Source organism: Pantherophis guttatus, chromosome 1 (genome assembly GCF_059756535.1).
Source record: "Pantherophis guttatus breed Tessera chromosome 1, ASM5975653v1, whole genome shotgun sequence".
NCBI lineage: Eukaryota > Metazoa > Chordata > Lepidosauria > Squamata > Colubridae > Pantherophis > Pantherophis guttatus.
Window position 1 is genome coordinate 78703821 of NC_142063.1, and position 16250 is coordinate 78720070.

The 16250-nt window shown below is 37.1% G+C and overlaps 1 protein-coding gene across 6 annotated transcripts in view; it reads right to left on the bottom strand.

Moving 5' to 3' along the window:
• The window catches only part of TSPAN18 (tetraspanin 18), a 178053-nt gene continuing 161803 nt past the window's right edge, over window positions 1-16250 (bottom strand). For all 6 annotated transcript variants that reach the window (XM_060687591.2, XM_034417415.3, XM_034417412.3 and 3 more), the window contains 4 exons: window positions 9414-9512; window positions 7265-7444; window positions 5984-6067; window positions 1-3647 (listed from right to left, as the gene is read on the bottom strand). In XM_060687591.2, coding sequence (XP_060543574.2) covers window positions 3600-3647; window positions 5984-6067; window positions 7265-7444; window positions 9414-9512 — 411 coding nt within the window. In that variant the 3' untranslated portion in view covers window positions 1-3599. The remainder of the gene's footprint in view (window positions 3648-5983; window positions 6068-7264; window positions 7445-9413; window positions 9513-16250) is intronic.

Genomic DNA, 16250 nt, shown 5'->3' on the forward strand with positions numbered 1-16250 from the left:
TTGTGGAAAGTAAAGCTTTGTTGTCACAGTGTCTTTATTTTTGTCTTTTCATTTTTTAAGAAATGCACACAGAAACTGTGCAAATGCTTCAGAATAGCATCCTATTTTTATGTTACAAAAAATCCCTTTCAATATAAAAAGCATTACAATAAGGAATACAAGTTAAATTAGCTCTAGCCTTCTAATAAAAGGAACATTTAAAATAGATCTCAACATTTACTTTATAAGTGACCTGCTTCCCAGGCACTTGCAACAGTGACAACCACAGAGAGTGAGAAATACTTGGGTGGATCTAGAGTCACAAACACAAACATAAGAAGGAGACAGCCCTGACCCAAGTTCTTCTGGACAAACTCCCATTTGAAGCATACAATCTATGCAGGGGTTTAGCCACATATATCCATTTCACTTAAGCTTGTGTAGAAGAACATGTTATGGGTCATCCCTTCTTCCTAAACAGATTACTGACAAAGGGACGATCAGCTCAGGCACAAGTTCATTTGGAACAGAAATTGCCCTTTAATCTATTTCCAGATCAGGAAGAGAGATAATGAAATTTGGAATTTGCTGGAAGGGTTGGTTCATGTATCATGCCAAGTTACGGATTGTTGAAGCACAAATCTATATTTTGCTGGGTTCCCACAATACACCAAGGTTTATGAACCAAAATGGCTCAGTTTAATTGGATCTGCTAAGCCTAAACCAAACAAATGATATTTAGGACCTAATGGCTGCAGCCTAACTCCAACTAAACAGAGAACAGGAAACCAGTCTTCCAATCCTTGACTATTCTAAAATGAATTTTGCAAATCTGACAGCACAAAAATCCTAATTAAGTTTTTCTGACCGCACGCTTGGTCAAACCTGACAGTGTTACTTTCAATAATTCTTTTATATAAATACATTACTTTCTCTCCATTAGTGTGGTTTTGCGCTAAGTGTCAGATTTCTTTGACAGGTATCATTGAAGCCAGCAAGTTAATTCCCATTATTTTGTAAAACAATTGACTCCCTTTTCTCTGCCAAAGAAGTGGTGGTCTCCCTTTCATTGGGATTGCTTAAGCAGAAGCTAGACGAAGCCATTACTAAACAGTAGGTTAGACTTGATTACCTATACAGCTAGGTCTGTGTCATTCTTTAGGATTTTCTTTGGGATTATCATGAGTGCCTGTGCTGAAGTAATGAAAGGAAAGGGCAGAAAAATGTTCAAATTGAAGAGCAAACTGGAGATAGCAGAATGACTCAGAATTTGGAAAATTACCAGGTAAGCTAAAGACACAGGGGCACTGAGATTCTGAAACAGAAAGAGAATATCAGGAAACTATATTAGATTTCTCTTAGTTCTGCCATCACCTGCCCCGCCTGTCACTTAATAAGTTTCATTTTTCAGGGTATGAGTATCTTTTGGAGCAAGTGGAGGAAGACAGAGAACATATCTCAGGGCCAACTCCTTGAAATAGGTATTGAGCTTCAGAGATTTCTGAATAAAAATTAACAGCACACTTAGTGCGCTTCCTGTTGCTACGTTAAGAGTAGTTGGAATTAAACAGCCACCAATCACCTGCAGCTCATTGGCTGGATCAGTCCCATCGCAGCAGCCAATAATAGGTTACCAAATCACAGGTCAGCACCTTCAACCACCCTCATCATGCCTAGCATCCTTGTTGAAATAGAATTCTGCCCCCCTGCCCCCCCACTAACAACATGCTTTTCATGTATTGTGGGAGATGTAGGCTATTATCTCTAGATGGGACCAACTAACTGAGTTCTTCTTCAGATCCTGCATACCTGGCTTTCTCATGTTTGGAAGCCATAGTGAATTCTAAATGTACAGAACTTAACAAAATAACACTGAAACCATGTTTGAGAGATTGTCAAAGACTACATTGAGATTTAACTTATCATATGTTAATTAACCAAACAGTCATGATAACTATGATTGTTCTAGAATGTTTTCATCTCATATCAAATAATAATTGCTGGGTTTCCCCAGAAGCTAGACTTCTGAAGATTATTACTTACAGATGAACACCTTGTTACTGTTGCTTTCAACAGGGATTCTCAACATCTCATCTTTGGCATCCTATGTCACCAAATCCTATTCATATTTTTAGTAGTAGGTTACCATCTCTTTTAAAAGTGTCACATCATATTATTTTGCCAGTTTACATCTTTGTCCACCATTCAGTAAATAATGCAATTTCACTCTAATTTACATATTCATCAGAATCCTAAACAACAACATTTAAGGCTGAACAAAATATTCCCAGTTTGAAGCAAGTGTTTTGGGGCAGTTTGACTCTTCTGGAATGGTCAGAGAAAACCATTTCAAACTTGAAGGAACTGTTTAAAACTTGAAATGGAAAGTTTCAAGCTCAAAATTCTTTGTACTTCACATGTTTTACACATTGCTACTTGGAACTTCAGTTCTGGAACTTCAGTTCTGCCTCTTGGGCTTATTGACTGTGTTTGCTGAGTGGATAATAGACCACTGAAGCTAGAACTTGGCAACAGTTAAAAATGAAAAGAAAAAAAAAACAATCAGAGTATATTGGGTTTTTTTATGCGAAGAATGCCTAAGTCAGAAGCAACACCACAAAATTTACAAATTAAATTTTGCAAAAGGCAACTGCAAAAATGCCTCACTGCTTTCCGTGCTTGTTGGGGATTATTTTTAACGCAGTTGAAAGGCACATGGGGACAAGACACCAAGCTAAATCAATTGCTATATGAAGGCCAAACTTGGCAATGTATTTTTCACAGACCATGATGGTGACAAGACATTCAAAAGCCTAAAAAACCCAAAACAGATACATCTCCTTAGGGGAGGCAGCACCAACAATTCTAGACAAGAACATACTTTTTTTTCTTAAGGTGAGGGAACCAGCAGCTGAGCTGCTTTAGTCTTTGTTTTCACATAACACTGATAAGAAAATTCAGTGTGATAAATGGTATGCACTAAAATGGTATGCACTGATTTCAGCTTACCCTACTTTTCACCATTAGATCTGATACACACAACCCCACCCTCAAGATTCTTGGAGAAGGCATTCTCCATTCCAAGCATTCCTGAATGCTTGTATCTTCTGGATCACACATGAGATGGAAAACTATCTATCTTGGTAGAACGCTTGCAAGTCAAGTGCCAATGCATTTCCCCCACTTAGCTTAAAACTGAAGTAATCTGTATACATCTCAATGCTTTAGATGACAGTTTTGGTATTTTAAATGATGATCTCGTTTAAAGTAGGTAGTCTTCTTTATCTTCTTCAATCAATGGATCATTATTGTATGAGAGATGTGTGTTCCAGACAACATCCTGGATATTATTAGAGTTCATTTCCCATCCTGTCTTGCAGGCTTTTAGTGCAATCCATTTGAGTGGCTTCAGATGAATGACTCCTCTTGGAGATGGCAAGGAACTAGACAGCACCTCAAAGTTCCAGCCCCTGAAGTACAATCCTTTTGATCATTAATATATTACAGTCCTTTCCCTCCTTTTTTAGTTTGCTAACCGAAAAAATAAAGTTTATCTTTTTTTTCTTTTCCTTCTTCAAAGCAAGTCCTTGAAAAATCATTTGTGGCTCATGAAACACTTCCTACTGGATCCCCCGAAAGAGGCACATAGCAAAGATCATAGCAAACAGCTGTAAAAGACATAAAACAAAAGAGAGGGTCCTGGTTATTACAGATCAAACCAAATCCATTTTGTTACAGTTATAGATCTTCAAAGGGGGGCAAGGTTATACAAATAGTCATTATGAAGAAACTTTAAAATGTAATAGGTAAAAAGTTGAATGTAAGAGCCATATAAAGTAGGCATAGAAGGCATAAAGGATATAAAATAGTAAATTTAAAAGGAGTTCTGTATTAAGGTAAAGGTAAAGGTTCCCCTCGCACATATGTGCTAGTCGTTCCCAACTCTAGGGGGCAATGCTCATCTCTGTTTCAAAGCTGAAGAGCCAGCGCTGTCCAAAGACCTCTCGGTGGTCATGTAACCAGCATGACTAAATGCCAAAGGCGCAGGGAATGCTGTTACCTTCCCACCAAAGGTGGTCCCTATTTTTCTACTTGCATTTTTTACGTGCTTTCGAACTGCTCGGTTGGCAGAAACTGGAACAAGTAACGGGAGCTCACCCCGTTACGCGGCACTAGGGATTCAAACTGCTGAACTGCCAACCTTTTGATTGACAAGCTCAGCATCTTAGCCACTGGGCCATGGCGTCCCTAAAGTTCTGTATTAGAGCCATATAAAATATGAATATGAAGTGTGTATGAATGAGGATGTAAGCATGGATATATACAGATCTGTCTGTCTGCCTATCTCTATGAAAATCTAAAGTATTAGAAGAATATTATGGAGTATGTATCTATATGCTATGTCAGAGACTACATTTATGTATAATATGGCAAAATAGGTACCCACTGACTCTAATTATAACAGAAAGGTTTAGCTATACTTAGCTAAAGAAAAAAAGGGAGAACCATTGGAAGAATAGGTCTAGGATTCAATCAAAAGACTTATCAGTTTTATCCAAAAGAAGAATTTTGTATGGAAATCATTAATACTTTTCTCCTGATTCAAGTTTGTATGCTTTTTTTTAAAAAAAAGGGTGGGGAATTCTGTTCTTCCTTAGTCCCCAAGAATTTTGGGGCCAGTTGGTAAATTTGCTTCAAAATTTGTCTGCTTAAAAAAATCACTAAATAACAACTTAAACCAGCTGAAGTAATACCACTCCTTTCCTTAATTGTTTTGATCGCCTCCCTGTGAGGCAATGATCAAATTAAAGCTTCTGTTCTTTAAGAGGACTTCCTTAGTTGACTAATTCCAATAGTTTCTTCCACCTCCTTTTCCTTGGTTCAAATAATCTAATGAGGGATGAAATCGTGCTGTGACATACATTTAAGTACAGAATCACCAACCGCTGAGGATTGCTCAGGACCTCCTAAGCAAGGATGGTTCATCCCTGCAATATGTGGAGAGTTATGCAATCCCATCGAATCTCAATAATCTGCACAAAATCCTAAAAAAAACTACTAAACTGACCCGTAAGTGAATGCAGGAATAATTTTCCAATGAATGCTAAATTAGAAAAGGGACTCACTGCTTTGTTACCACGCATTTTTATGAAGTAAAATTGACCTCATCTCAAACATATGCGTTTGGAATGAGTGAGTATGCTAGGCCTAACACCAGAGGGCAGTACAGGACAGTTGTTTCCCAGCACGTATAAACACTTCAAATTGGCAACTAGGATTATAAAGGATTTTCAGTGCCTATTCAAACTTCAGACTTCCAAACCAGCTTCCAAACTAATAAGAAGAGGGGTGCAGCTGTTTTGAGTGTCATACCTAACTTTAATCAATTGATTTCTCAACCACCAGGTGCTTTAAGGAATGCTAGTGAAGTGCTGTGTTCACAGAAACCCTAAGGCACTTACGCTGAATTTGTTTTTCCTCAAACTTGGCAATTGTCTGATGATTCCCCAGCCAGGGGAATTCTGGGAGTTGAATTCTACACATTTTACAATTACCAAGTTTGAGAAATACTGCTCTAAATCATTATATATATATACATACATACATACATACATACATACATACATACATACATACATAAAGTTTATTGTCATTGTACGTATATACACAGTATACCCATACAACGAAATTCACATAACACCCAGAGACCAAGCCCAATACACATGACAATCCCCAGACACACCCCCACCCACCAAAATTCCCCACCCCTAAACCATCCAAACATCCACACAGCAGACCAAGTAATGCTGTCCAACAGGTCACTGATGATTAGTTCATTGTTGAGTGTAATTATAGCTCTGGGAGTAATTGTAGGAATATATAATATATTCCTACAAGTAACTTTCCGACTAGAAAGGAAAAATTCAGATGAGAGGCCTATGGTGGGAACATAAGGAAAATGAGGCATCTTTTGTGGCCAGGAGGATCCCAATTTGCACTGTACCTCGATGGCTAAAACACCAATGGCAAGAGCTCCTGCAAGATACACATAGGTTTCAAGGGAATTCAGGATCACAGTGTAGCAACCCTGGGAAGAAAGAAGAAAATCTATCTTGAAGTAAATGTTTATACAAAGTGAGTGTGTTCAATTAATAAATTACTAAATTATATAACACTCCAGACTGAGGAGACACTGAGCAACTTCCATTCTCTTCTTTCAGTAAAAAAAGATTAAAATAAAAAAGCAATTACAACAAAAGAATACATATTAATAACAGAATTATTAAAAACAAGTAACATGACAAATGATTTATTTATTCTTCATTCATTAATCAAACAAACATGTGCCGCTGCCCATCTTACAAAATGTGAGCCTGGGCAGCGTACAATGAATAAAAACAGCCAATATAAAAATATAGAGTCCAAATTTATTCATTATAATCATATTTTATAACATTACAAAGAAAAATATGGGCAGTGAGGAACAATCAATATTCATATACAACCCAAGACTCGAGCTTTCAGCAAATCCCAGCTGCCTTCCTAGGCTATTCTAAAAGGCCACATTTTTGTAAGCTCTCCTAAAATACAACAAGGTTGAGGCCGATTTGATCTCAGGAGATGAACTATTCCAAAAAAAGGGGGGGGGTTGCAACTGGGAAGGCACAACTTCTTAGACCCTCTGGAAGGTGGTCCCTACTCATCCTTATTGAATGGGCAGAAACTACAGGAAGCACAATTTGACAGTTTAGTTCTTGTTTAGTGTGGTCATCTCATCCTAGTCTAGACTGATAAAGTGGAACAGTTAAAGAGTAACCAAGGTAACAAACATGACTGAACAAGTACTAAGTTACAGATAAATTGATGAACAATGTTCATCACAATGAACAAGGTATGAAGGAAAAGAATTCTGAAAATATTTCCCCCCCACATTTTGTTCAGGAAATGTTTGATTGGACTTCTAAGTTTAATCAACTAGTTTTACATTTTGAAAGGAACCTAGATCAGAAGACAGGTTGTAAAATCTCTATGATGTTTAAGCTGTTCATGTGTGCTTTGTGAGTAGAAGCACAACTGCAAGATTCTTTGGTTCATTTTCCACTATTCTGCAGACATTCCCTATGCTATAGATGCATCATCCTTTTTGAATATTAGTCTTATTGTACAAAAAAAGGAAGTTTACCCAAAGAAAGGATACAGTCTTTAATCATTCAGGTAAAGAATCCTATCAAGGCAGGAACTTTTTGCACCATAAGTATTATAAGTATTTTGATCATCTCTTTACCTGTTGATTCTGATAGACTTCCCTTCCTTTCAAACATTCTTCTTTATTGATGAATGCTGCATCACGAGACTGGAGCTCCCGTTTACAACAAGCTTCAGGAATAGCAGGATAGGAATCCAGAAAAATGGAAAGAGAGGTTGCCTCGAAATCTTCCGGACCATTGACACCACAGCACCCAAACTAGCATGTGTGAAAGGTGTTCAAAGGGTTAATACTTGTGGCAGAATTAGGTTGCTTTCTAGGAAATCTGGAGACATATAATAAGCAGCTACCCAAATAGGATTTCTGAATGTATAAACTGAGGATGTAATTTGAGACTTGATGTAAATTTCTATTCCTTCCTAAACATTAGAATTTTCTTTTTTTAAAAAAACAACAAAACAAAGCAGGTATGTTTCTAGTCATCATGGATATGATCCCAGCTTCAACGTATGTTGAAATCCTTAGTTATAAATAAACAAATCAAGAGAGTGTGAAAAGCCTGAGACTTCGGATTAGCTTCCGATAGAACTGCCTGCTGTTTTCTGTGTTTATGAAACAGAAAACTATTGTGTAAAATAAACAACTATTCAGATTGTCTAATGCTATAATATCAAAAATTATATTTTCAATATCTTAACCTCTTTCACATTAATTGTAATATGGTTTGTTTATTTTTGTCATTATACAAACCCATCCAGGAACCAGGTTTCTGTGCTTGTTCGAGAAAATGTAATATAAAAATCCCGGCATAGCATTACATATGGACTTGCATATGTTAAGACCCAGCAATTTCCCAGAGGAGTGACACAATTAAAGCAACAGCAATAACAACCTTCATTAGAACTTAATGAGAACATTTTCAAATTGCTGCCTTTGATCCTCTGATAGTGCCAAACGAGATCATTTCCATAAAATAAGGCACGAACTCCTTAATGGTGATATCTGACTGAAAATTAACTAAATCAGGAGCATATAGAACAGCTTAAATATCAGAATTTAAGCAGCCTGGCACAATTAATTTTGTTTGGTTTTGTTTTGCAATGAACAGAGAACAAAATGGGCACTAGGAAAGCTACTTGGGAAAAACCACTGTTGCTGGTCTTTCACACACATATCCCATGGAGATTTATTTCATTCCTTCAATGTCTGGCAAACTTGCTTTCAATTTTTGCTTTACTTCTGTTGAAAACAGCTTCTATCTTTAAGAAGCAGGAGGTGCCTCAAACTCAAACCTTGCAGATCCCCAACCTAGAGGAATGCAGCCCAGCCAATGCATAAAGACAACAAGCTGATTGTTTGAATGCCAGTCCTATAAATGGTGTCAAGAAAAGGGTAGAAATTTGCAATTGTCACCAGCTCACCTTTTCTGCCTGTCTCTTATGGTTAGAGCACTTGGCCACATTAGGCTTCTCTTTGGGCTACTCATATCTACTTGGAAGAAAGTGTCACCACTTAATAGAAATTATTTCTGAATATAGAGATGCAAAATTTTGTTCTGGTGCTGTAATAGCAATAACACTTAAGAGTTATATACCGCTTCACAGTGCTTTATAGCCCTCTCTAAGCGGTTTACAGAGTCAGCATATTGTCCCCAACAATCTGAGTCCTCATTTTATCAACCTCGGAAAGATGGAAGGCTGAATCAACCTTGTGCCAATGAGAATCGAACTGCTGGTAGTTGGCAGAGTTAGCCTGCAATACTGTATTCTAATCACTGCGCCACCACGGCTCTATAATCTTAAATACATTCCCAGAGTGAAAATCCTATTGAACATGAATAGAAGCATTTATACTGTAGGATGGTGAGCTTTCTATTTTTCTCCCCCCTCTTTTGCTTTTCTTTCCTATTCTGACAAAATTAATTATGTTTTCATTCTTTTGTGCAACTGCCAGCCATGTTTTTATATAAAATGGGTGTCAATTTTGTTTACCTTTGAGTCAAGTTTAGCTCCTAGTACTCTCATGTCTATGGTTTTCTTGGCAAAATTTCCTAAATTGCCACTTATTATTATTATTATTATTTGGTGGGCAGGATTTCCCAATATAGTCTAGACTACAATTCTGGGATTTCCTGATACCAAGCAAACATGAGCCAGTCCTGACTCCGCTCGGTAATTAAGACAAAAAAAAATCCATATCAGGATGCATTAAACAATCAAGTACTTACTGTGATCATGACTGAGTTCCAGGTGGAAGAAAAGACGTCTGATTCATTGTTCCCCTGATAATGCTTTTTCAGTTCCTTGGTAAAAAATTCTCTGGTCAGCTGCAACCAAAACCATGCACAGAAGAGAGAATGAATGAATCCATGCCAGAACTTCAATGCAGGGCTGCATTTCTATTCATGGTAATAGGACTTGAAAGCAAGATTTATAACACAGCTATGAGAATGTGATGGATTAAGCCTACATGGTTAGATGATCCATCCAATGGAGATGCCTGAATTCAAAGCTAGGTAAAGGGAAAAAATGACATGACAGTGGCCCTTAGAATTTCCTTCACATTTACGGCCTTTTCACATAACACATCAGTTATTACAACAGCATTTTACAATTTCATGTGCTGGCATCTCCAGGTGGTTTCCTACCTTGGCAATTCAGTAGTAAGTCAGTACTGAATACAATGGCCAAATCTTGGGGCAGTTTCTCATATTCCATGAAATTTTCTACTCCTTGTTGGATATGATCTTAATTTCATTTTTAAAATTTATTAAAATTTTCACTAACCAGCATCCAAAACATAGTTTATTTTAAATGTATGAGGCCTCCTCTCCCCCCCTTTTTTTGCCTTAATCTCTATTTTTGCTGTGATTATGAACATAAGCCAGAACACAAAATTAAGAGTATAATCAATAAAGCAAGTTGACCTTTTTTATTCTTTGCAGAATAGACAAATTTTGGAAATTGCTGACATTTTCATACAATTTTTCAAAATCATACTTTTTTGGAGACACAGGCATTTTATTCCGCAGAACTGACCATGTTTTTCTTCTGTGGCTCTGTTATGTGCCTTTCTAACATCTTCATAAGAATTGGGAGCACAGCCAAGCAAAGTGGAGGTTAGTATTTAAAGTAGGGGCAAAGGAAGAGGAAATTCCACTGTTGGAGTGGACTTTCTTCAATATTGCTTATAGAAACAAAGCTAGAAGTAAAGTATCTATGATTGATCTGCCCAAATAACTATTGAATTTTTTATTGCCATATAATTCCCTCTACAGTTATGAGTTCCATTGTAAATACCCAGGTAAAATATGAAATTGCAGTGCTAGCATTTGAAAGTTGTAATTAATTCCATCTTCAGGATCTATAAAGAATGTCACCCATGAATTGAGGATTGACTTCTGGTATGGTAACCACATGGACAAGTTCATGTAGGTATTTTGGAAATAATAAAGATGGTTTGCCATGGCTTTCTTCTCAGATGTAGGGTTGGTGGGTTGTTTTTTTTTGTTTTTTTGTTTTTTTGCGTTCTACTCTACAGTCCTGTGATTTCTCATGCAAGTATTAATCACTCTCTTCTTTACTTAGCTTTTTCCAGATCTGTCAAGGCTAGCTAAGTGCTAAGACCTCTCTTAATCCAATGAAAATATAACACATTTTAACAAGCCTGGCAAGATATTTCTACATTCACAGCAATAAAGGGAATGTACACTAATAGTTCAGAATTAACAAGTTGCTCTCGGTTGTTTTTTGTTTTTTTTGTTTTGAATCAGCCTGGGGGGGCCAGTTTTATTTTTTATATTGTTTGCCTCAAACACATTATTACTAAAATTAATGGCCCCTTCTGCAGACCTCATAGGATTTGCTGAGAACATATGAAAGCAATATCTTAAACAACTTCAACAAGAGCAGCTCGATCACTCTAAACGGAAATGCTTATTAGTCAGACTGGACAAGAATATTCTCTAGGGAAATAAGCCAGCTCCATCAGGCACCTTGGGGTTAGGAGGTGGCCCATACACACTCTCAAGCATTGTGTTTTCCTTTCCTTCTTTTGCATAATTTACGGAGCCTGGACTCCCATCCTGTGGAGGCAGCCACCCAGATATTTTATTGATGTTTGTCTCTTTCCTAAGTGCAGACTTTGAAACTAATATTACAGTTGGTAAGAGTCCCAGTTGGCTTCCTTTGACCAATTCTAAACAAAAGAGCTATTTGAATATAAAGTGAAACCTTTTGTTTTGACAGGCAGGATCCCAATGGAAAAGTTGGAGGATTGTATGTGTGATTTTTATGAGATTTGATCTAAAACAAAGTCCAATGCTGAAACTGTAATGCCAGGAAAATATTCCATTCCTTTTGACTAGTAGAACATTTAGATTTGCTCCACATATTTTACAAAGAAGGGTAATAGAGTTAATGGCCATTTCAGAAGGCTCAACAAAAATAAAGAAGTAAACATTGTAATACTGATTAACAATTGTTTTTCTTCTTTTTAGAAGCTAGAGTTAGACTAGGAAGGTTTTTGTTCATTGTATTGTCAATGCACAAAGCATTTGGATTCACGGGTGATTTTACTTAAGCTTTTGCTAATAACGACAATGATTAGAAAATTAGCTGAATAGTTGACAGAATAGTCTTTTCCTAGAGATGCAGATTCCTTCCTTTTCTGGTTAGAAAGCAGAATGTATTTCTCTTCCTCCAAGATGTTCAGGATAATGAAATACCAGAGAGTTAGAGCAGCAATAGGGGAAAAAAAAAGCATGATTCCAATCAAGTAGAGGTAAAAGAAACAAACAAAAAGCAAATCTGATTTTTATATTGTATTGATTCAGGGGACAAACTTCCACACCCATATAATTGTCAGCAGAGATTTATTAAGCAGCAAAAGTTTCTTCCATTGGAGCCATAGATCAATGTCTTGCTGGCAATCTATTGGGTCATCTTCATTGTATCTATATCCAGAGGCAATTTGGGCAAAATTGTTAGCATAACCAAGAATATGAGACTAAACATGATATGTTTGATTTTGACCATCCTGCCTGATGCAAATATATTAGGTACAAATTTTAAGAACATTTGTTACTTTAAGGAGGCTACTAAAAGACCTGTTCTAACAAAAGGATCACATAATGGTGTTAACGTATGGTAGTGTTATGTCTATATATAATGTTATTATGTATAAAGAAGTTTTTAGTGTAAACTTCTTTATTAAAAATATGCAATACATTTAACTTAAGAAATAGCTTGATATCAATACCTGGGAAAATCCTGGAAAAGATAATTGAGCAGAGGATTTGTGAACCCCTAGAAATGAACAAGATGATTACCAGAAGCCAGCATGGGTTTGTTAAAAAACAGATCATGCCAGACAAGCCTTCTTTGATAAAGTGACTAAATTAAAATTTAGTGAATATAGTATATTTGGATTTCAGTAAGGCATTTAACAAAGTAGACCACACTATCTTGATAAAATAGAAAAATGTGAGATAGATAATACTATCACCCAGTGGAATTCACTGACCAATCGCACCCAGTGTGTAGTCCTTAATGGAGCTACATCTACATGGAGAGAAGCATGCAGTGATGTACCTCAAGGTTCTGTCACTGGCCCAGTATTCTTCAACATATTCATAAATGATCTAGACGAAGGGATAGAGGGGAACTTATCAAATTTGCAGGTGATACCAAGCTGGGGGAAATTACTAACATTGTGGAACATAGACTCAAGATTCCAAAGGCTCTTTACAGACTTGGGAATTGGGTCCTATCCAACAAGATTTAGTCATGTGGTGAGAAAACTAAGGTCTTGCACTTAGGCAGGAAAACCAAATGAAATATAGGTAGTATCTGGCTGATTAGTAGTAACTATGAGAGATATCACCATTTAAGTATAAGACAGAAATGTGCTGCAACTGCCAGAAAAGCCAATGTAATCTTGGACTGCATTAACAGAGCAATATCATCAAGATCATGAGAAATGATAATGACACTTTATACTGCACTAGTGAGGCCGCACTTGGAATACTGCATTAAGTTCTCGTGACATGATACAAAAAAGACACCGAGAGCCTAGAAAATGTGCGGAGAAGAGCAACAAAGATGATAAAGGATCTGGAGGCTAAATCATAACAGGGATGGTTGAGGGATCTAGATATATCTAACCTATCAGAGAGGAAGATTAGAGGGATATGATAATTATCTTCCAGTACTTGAGGGACTGGAGAAGAGGGAATTGACTTTTTCTCCAAAGCACCAGAGGGCAGGACAAGAAGTAATGAATGGAAGCTATTAAAGAGAGATCCAACCTAGAAGTAAGAAGAATTTTTCTGACAGTGAGAACAATTACGCAATGGAATAGCTTGCCTCCTGGACTTGTGGGTGGAGGTTTTCAAAAATAGACTAGACCGTCTGACCAGTATGGCGTGAGGTCTCCTGCCATGGCTAGGGGGTTGGACTAAAACACTTTTTGAAGTCCCTTCCAATCCTATGTTCTGATATGCTCCCATTTATCTACACAGAATACTCACTCATTTCATTGCTTTTCCCATTTCTAAAGAATCTATAATGTTCTCTGTTTGCGGTAGAATTGTATTTACCCTATATTGCAATGCTTGTCTCTGTGAATACAGAGTCTTATTGCTCTTACAACTTCTACTTAGTTAGTCAGAAGTGTTCTTACTTATATCAACAAAGATGATTAGGGGACTGGAGGCTAAAACATATGAAGAATGGTTGCAGGAACTGGATATGTCTAGTTTAATGAAAAGAAGGACTAGGGGAGACATGATAGCAGTGTTCCAAGATCCCAGGGGTTGCCACAAAGAAGAGGGAGTCAAACTATTCTCCAAAGCACCTGAGGGTAGAACAAGAAGCAATGGGTGGAAACTAATCAAGGAGAGAAACAGCTTAGAACTAAGGAGAAATTTCCTGACAGAACAATTAATCAGTGGAACAACTTGCCTGCAGAAGTTCTGAATGCTCCAACACTGGAGCATTCCCAACTTCTTTAAGAAGATGTTGGATAACCATTTGTCTGAAGTGGTATACGGTTTCCTGTCTAAGCAGGAGGGTTGGACTAGAAGACCTCCAATGTACCTTCCAACTCTGTTATTTTATTCTATATGATGGCAGCATGGAGCCTACATTTAGGAATCGGAAGCCAGCATGTTGAATAACCATTAACCAAGCCGACATCTGTCAGTGGCAAATTTTCAAACAAGTAGTTACAAATAAGGAATCTGGGCTAATAGTCAACAGCATAATAAATGGGGCACAATTATGAAGTGGATGGAACTATTTATTCAAAGAAATCATAGTCTTGCTACTCATTGACAAGTCAAGGACCTTTTTTACAGATTTCTCTGTCACTGCCTCATTTTTTATTACATTAAGTCTATTTGGGGACTTACACTACAGTTGTGTGGGTCTCAAACTAGTAATACCACAACTTTTTGAAATTATACGATGCATGACATCTTGAAGAATTCATTTGCTTTTGATCTGTTTCAATATTACTTTAAGCCTAGATTTAAGATAGACACATTTTTAGTCTTTTTGTTAGAAAGTGAGCAATCTTGTTTCTGGTAGAGCTGTCAAGATTATACTATCCTTCTGGACCACCTGGCTGGTATAAATTAGGGAGAATGAACAGAAAAGTTTCATTATGAAGTGGCCTGTAAATAAAATAAATAATGAATTAATTAATGAATACACAAGACCCAATTTCAAATTGTTCCAATTCTAGTATCTATTCAGCAATACTGGGAAACTGTTGTCGGTTACACTTCCTGAGTTATAACCATGAAAAAAGTCATCAGATTTTTTTCATGCAGTGTTGCTATTATGCAGATGACATAAAATTATTTCATTTTTCATATGAGAGTTGTCTCAGTGACTGCACTAACAAATTGGGTGCAGTGAATACTTTATCCTGTAAAATAAAGTCGGCTCTCCCTCTTGCTGTTTTTCATCAAATCCTGATGATCATTTTATTTCAGCAGGAATTTTTATTCTAATGTTTCTGTGTATTGGTCCTTATTGCTGGCCCTTTGAGGTGATTGCTTTATATTATTCTTTTTAAAAAGGGATGACAATTTTAATATATTATAAACTTTGGTGAATGGTGTCCTTGCATCAGAAGCATAGGATACTCACCCACCCACTCAACAGAATGCTTTTTAACACAGAATTATTCCTGATCCTCATTTTAGAAGAGTATAAAGATATACAGAAGCGAAGGGCCAGCTGAACCAGAAAGAATCCACGTTTGAATAGAATGTAATCTTTTATGCTTGCCCAGCAAATGACATTTTCTAGTGATCATGATGAATAATGACCTTAATGAACTATTTCATAATTACACAAGTCTACTAGAGACCATCTGAATACAAAGTTGCATGGAAGTGCAATAGCATCCTAACGTGCAGTAGCACAATGATGTGCCAAAGATCAGATGAAGATCAAAGAGCAATTGATGGATAAAGGTACCAAGAATCAGGACCTTAACTTCTGTGATCAAAAACTGTTCAAGAGCTAGATACTTCCCAAAATTGTCTTTAAAAATTGTAACAGTATTCCATGAAAAGATTGATGAAATCCATCTGGACAGAGCCTGATAGTTTTAGGGTATACAGAAGAAGACAAAGAGGAATTCTGTGTCAGTGGTGGGTTTCAAAATTTTTTCTACCGGTTCTGTGGGGGTGGCTTGGTGGGCATGGCTTGGTGGGCGTGGCAGGGAAGGTAAAATCTCCATTCCCTCCCCACTCCAGGGGAAGGATGCTGCAAAGTCCTCATTTTCTCCTGATCAGCTGGGACTCGGGAGGCAGAGAATAGATGGGGGCAGGGCCAGTCAGAGGTGGTATTTACTGGTTCTCTAAACTACTCAAAATTTCTGCTACTGATTCTTCAGAACTGGTCAGAACCTGCTGAAACCCACCTCTGCCCTGTGTGCATAGTGGGAGAAGTGTGTAAAAGCATATATGTATATAGTGTATACCTTCTTCATTCTATAGTTTGCTAGTTTGTTTTCTACTTTTCCCTTGCTACTGCTCTCCATACCTTTT